General features: G+C 47.9%; 1 protein-coding gene across 1 annotated transcript; it reads right to left on the bottom strand.

Moving 5' to 3' along the window:
• Positions 1–994: 994 nt before the first annotated feature.
• LOC127255170 (uncharacterized) lies at positions 995–1,456 on the bottom strand. Its single transcript, XM_051280563.1, has one exon. The coding sequence runs from the start codon at positions 1,454–1,456 to the stop codon at positions 995–997; it is 462 nt and encodes a 153-aa protein (XP_051136520.1).
• Between the last annotated feature and the right edge of the window lie 2,880 nt (positions 1,457–4,336).

The following is a 4,336-nucleotide window of genomic DNA, read 5'->3' as shown; positions in this document are numbered from 1 at the left end:
ACAAAGAAAGAAGGCAAACAAAAGCCTACACGTTGACAGATCCCCTTGTGACTCAACTGAAAAAACCATGCCAAGGAGCTCCACAGATTTGGAGGAAGGCAACCGTCGAAGAACCGCCGGAAAAATCGTCGCCTAAAAGTGGCGAGAGAGAGATGAGAGGAATGGGTAGAGAGGGTGAGTGGTAGAGAGAGGATATGAGAGTGAAGTATGCGACGGCGGCCTCTCTCATCTCTATTATATAGGTAGGTTAAAATGAATGGACTGCCACGATCTCAACCCTAGATCTGACGGCTGAGATCTAGTCTAATAAAAGGGACGGGGGTGTAAAGGCGGGTTGCGGGCACGGTTGGAGCAGCTGGTCACGGGCTAAGGTAAGTAAGTGGATCGTGGGCCTGTGTCATAAGTCTGGGTCCATGTGCACTTGGGCTACGAGAATGAGTGCGTTTGTGTATTATTTGAGGTGGATCAGATTGCTTGGTTGAAGTCCGACAAGAGAAGTAATCTGCCTTTTCCGGAGTAATTGTAAGGTAACAATAGAAAGGAAATGCAGATAATGAGTATCTCATTTTTGGGGAAAGCTTTGTAAAGTCGATCGATGTTTCGAAGGCTACTAAGAAGAAGATCTCAACTGTATATTATTCACTCATCCAAAGGAAATTCAACCATACCTGCCGGTTTGTAAGAATTTCCCACGAAATCGGTAAGCTGAACAAATGTAGAAATCAAATCATCACTAGTCTTTCCGAACTTCCGTAGGGTCTCAATTGGCAACCCATTCACAGAAGCTCCACTGTCCACCAGAACTTGGTCAAGAGGATAGCCATTCATCGAGACCCGAATGTGCAAAGGCTTGACATGTTGGTTTTGGCCAGGCCCGACCCTCTTATATTCTATCATCGTTGCCACATCATTCTATTCGAAGATAGGCTCTTCGTCAACGACAACTTCCTCTAACTCTTGAACTTCTTCCGGAGGCTCTTCTACTTATTTCTTTTTAGGAAAGGACTCCATAGCCTGGTTCCTTAGCGGCTCCACAGCCTGCTTTATTTTTAGAAGTGGTTCCACAGCCTGTTTCCTTTTTGAAAGTGGCTCTACAACCTGCTTCCTTTCTGAAAGCGGCTCCACAACCTGCTTCCTTTCTGAAAGCGGCTCCACAATCTGCTTCCATTCTGAAAACGGCTCCAGAATTTGCTTCCTTAGTGGTTCCACAACCTGCCTTATTTTTTGAAGCGGCTCCACAGCCTGCTTGTTTTCTAAAAGTGACTCCACAACGTGCTTCCTTTTTTAAAGTGGCTAGAGAGCCTGCTTTCTTTCTAAAAGCGGTTTCACAACTTGCTTCCTTGGCAGCTCCATGACTTGCTTTCTTTTTGGAAGCGGCTCCACAGCCTGCTTTTTCTCTGAAACCAGCTCCACAGCCTGTTTTCTCTCTGAAAGCGGCTCCACAGCCTACTTCCATGGTGTCTCCATGGCTTGCTTTCTTTCTGGAAGCGGCTTTATAGCCTGCGTCGTCGGCGCCTCCATGGCCTGCTTCCTTTCTTGGAGCGGCTCTACAACTTGCTTCTTTTTTTAAGGCAGCTCCATGGCCTGCTTCCTTGGCAGCTCCATGGCCTACTTCCTTTCTGGAAGTGGCCCTACAATTTGCTTCTTTTTTTGAGGCGGCTCATGCGACCTTCCCTCCTCCATACGAGCCTCCAACTTTCTTCTTTGAGCTCGCCTATTTTGGGTCCTAGTGAGGGCCCACTTATTGCCCTCATAGTGGAAAGCTTCGGCTCATTCACAATCCATTTTTCGTTCTCTTTTATGATAGGGGGCTTTCGTGTCACCTTGGGAATGATGGTGATCTGGTCAGCCGTGGTAACAGTCCTAATCCATTTCCCATTTGTGACTCTCACTTCTGCTACGATGGCCACCGGCTTGGGTCCTTTGTATACTTTCCTCTTCTCCGATCTTGAGGCTTTCGGACTTGGGATGGTGATATCGGCATTAGGCACTTTCTTGGCCGTCTTTGGTCGTGCCTCCCTCATCTTCAAACTTGAGCTTTTACCAAATGTCATTCTTGTAAAGACGGCTTCTTTAGCCGGTGCCTTCGGTCCTAGATAATCTTGAACTAAAGGTTTTGACGGCTGAGTGCTAAGCCTGTCTTTCATCAGCCCTTTAGACGACATGGTATTAGAAAAAGGAATAAACCCTTTGGTCGGTTTCAATTCCAGACACAAATAAGTCTTTTCATTTGCTAATTTCGTGGCCAAAGCTTCTGTCTTCGCAAAGTCCTTTTCGTCTGAAGTCGCTAGGGCTTTTACCTTTGCAGACTTCTTTTCGTATGGAACCTCCATAGCCTCTTGAGTCTCTTCCCCTACAACGTCCTTTTTGTATGGAGTTTCTGCCCTTACATTCTTCTTTTCGTTTGGAGTCTCCACGGTCCCTAGAGTCTCTACCTTTGCAAATTTTGGAGCTTCCATGGCTTCTGGAACCTCTGCCTCTGCAGACTCCTTTTCAACGGGAGCCTCCACAACTTCTGGAGTCTCTGCCTCCATAAGCTCTGGAGCTTCCATGGCTTCTGGAACTTCTGCCCCCGCAGACTCCTTTTCATTAGGAGCCTCCATAGTCCCTGGAGTCTCTGCCTCGGCGAATTTTGGAGCTTCTAAGGCTTCCGAAACCTCTGCTTCCGTAGACTCCTTTTCGAATGGAGCTTCAACAGCTTCTGGAGTCTCTGCCTCCGCAAACTCTGGAGCTTCCATCGCTTTTGGAACCTCTGCCTCCACAGATTCCTTTTCATATGAAGGCAAATTTTCTGCGCTCAAAGTTGCACTAGGCTTCTTTTCAAACCTTCTTTTTGAAAATGTCCTTCTTATGCAATCTGTGATGATATCAACGTCCATTAGAGGCTTGGCCTCTTGTTGATTTTGTGTCAGCGGCTGCACTCCGGCTGCCTGCTGATGGAAGGTTGGCGGCTGCATCTCTGCGGCCTGCCCTCTTTGCCCTTGTGTTTCGATGATCCCCTTCCATTGAAGATTAGCCACGTCTGGACCATGACATGCCCATGGCAGTGTTGGCACATTCCACATAGGTTGTGCGCTTAATCGCCCTGGCGGGGTCATGCCAAATGTTGAAAATTTGCTTGCCCCTCGTAGAGGCTCAGCATTGCTCTTCAAAACTCCAACGGCCACGGGTTCCAGCCCTCCGCAGCCTGTTGGCTCCAGCGCTCCGTAGGCTGTCGCCAGCCTTCCGTAAACTGGTGGTTCCAGCCTTCCGCAGGCTGGTGGTTCCAGCCCTCCGCAGGCTGTTGGAACCAGCCTTCTACAGACTGGTGGTTCCAACCCTGTTAGTTCCAGCCTGATCTTGCCTGCCCCGGCCTTAAGGCCTGAAGCTTTGGATGTTCTGAAATAATTCCGTAGCTTTTCAGGCGGTACATATGAACCCCATGTCAACCTCGACATCACTCTTCGAAAAAATCCGACTTTGGTCCCACCAGGCGTGCCAATTGTTGGATCCTGCAATTCGGAGGTTCCAAGAATGTTCGTCGATTTGTCGGTGTGGGTTCCAGAAGTACTCCAGAGAGCCTATCGTCCATAAGGCTTCGAGCCTAAACGACCAATTTCAATGGATTTAAACTAACATCTACTTGAAAGCGGATAAAAGTATGTAATTCGAATTAAAATGCATTCAACGAAAATAAAACATGAAAGAAAAGTAAGAAAATAGACGAATTGTTCTGTTGTGCGTGTGTGTTGTGTTTCTTTTTCGTACTTGTAATCCTAAGCTAGAATAACCACTTCTCCCACTAAAGGGGCGGTTACAATTATTTCTCCACCAATCTCAACCTCTTAGTAACCTCCCACTACTACCTCCAACTTCCTGGTAACCTCCCACTACTACCTCCAACTTCCAAATCACCTCCTTCCACTACCTCCTAACCGCCTCGTAACCCCCTTCCATCAGCTCCCTGGTAACCTCCTTCCATAAGCTCCTAACCATCCGGTAACCTTCTTCCGTCAGCTCCCAGCCGCTTCCATTGCCTCTGGACCAGGTTCCACTTGCTCTGAACTTCTTCCATTGCCTCTGGACCAGATATATTGTTTACTCCGACTTGTTTCCATCGTACTCCTAGCCGGTCCACGGGGATGTATCCCCCACAGCCTCGAGTTAAATGGAATCTTCGGTTTTCCTCTTGCTGGTTTGTTCCATGGAGCTTTTTGAATAAAGCATGAGAGTGCATAAGTCCTCCACTAAGGGACAACGGAGGTAGTTATCCCATGATCTGTGGAAGCTGTTGCTTTCTATCTTGTGGAGGCAACCTTCCTCTGCTTTCGGCCCTGTGGAAGCACCATAATCCAAT

This window comes from Andrographis paniculata, unplaced genomic scaffold (assembly GCF_009805555.1).
Source record: "Andrographis paniculata isolate CXL003 unplaced genomic scaffold, ASM980555v1 Contig53END, whole genome shotgun sequence".
Taxonomy (NCBI): Eukaryota; Viridiplantae; Streptophyta; class Magnoliopsida; order Lamiales; family Acanthaceae; genus Andrographis; species Andrographis paniculata.
The sequence above is the reverse complement of the archived record's forward strand: the minus strand, read 5'-3'. Positions and strand labels throughout refer to the sequence as shown.

Coding starts and splice junctions, on each gene's coding strand:
- LOC127255170 (XM_051280563.1), bottom strand. CDS start 1,456: ATGGAAGTAGGCTGTGGAGCCGCTTTCAGAGAGAAAACAGGCTGTGGA.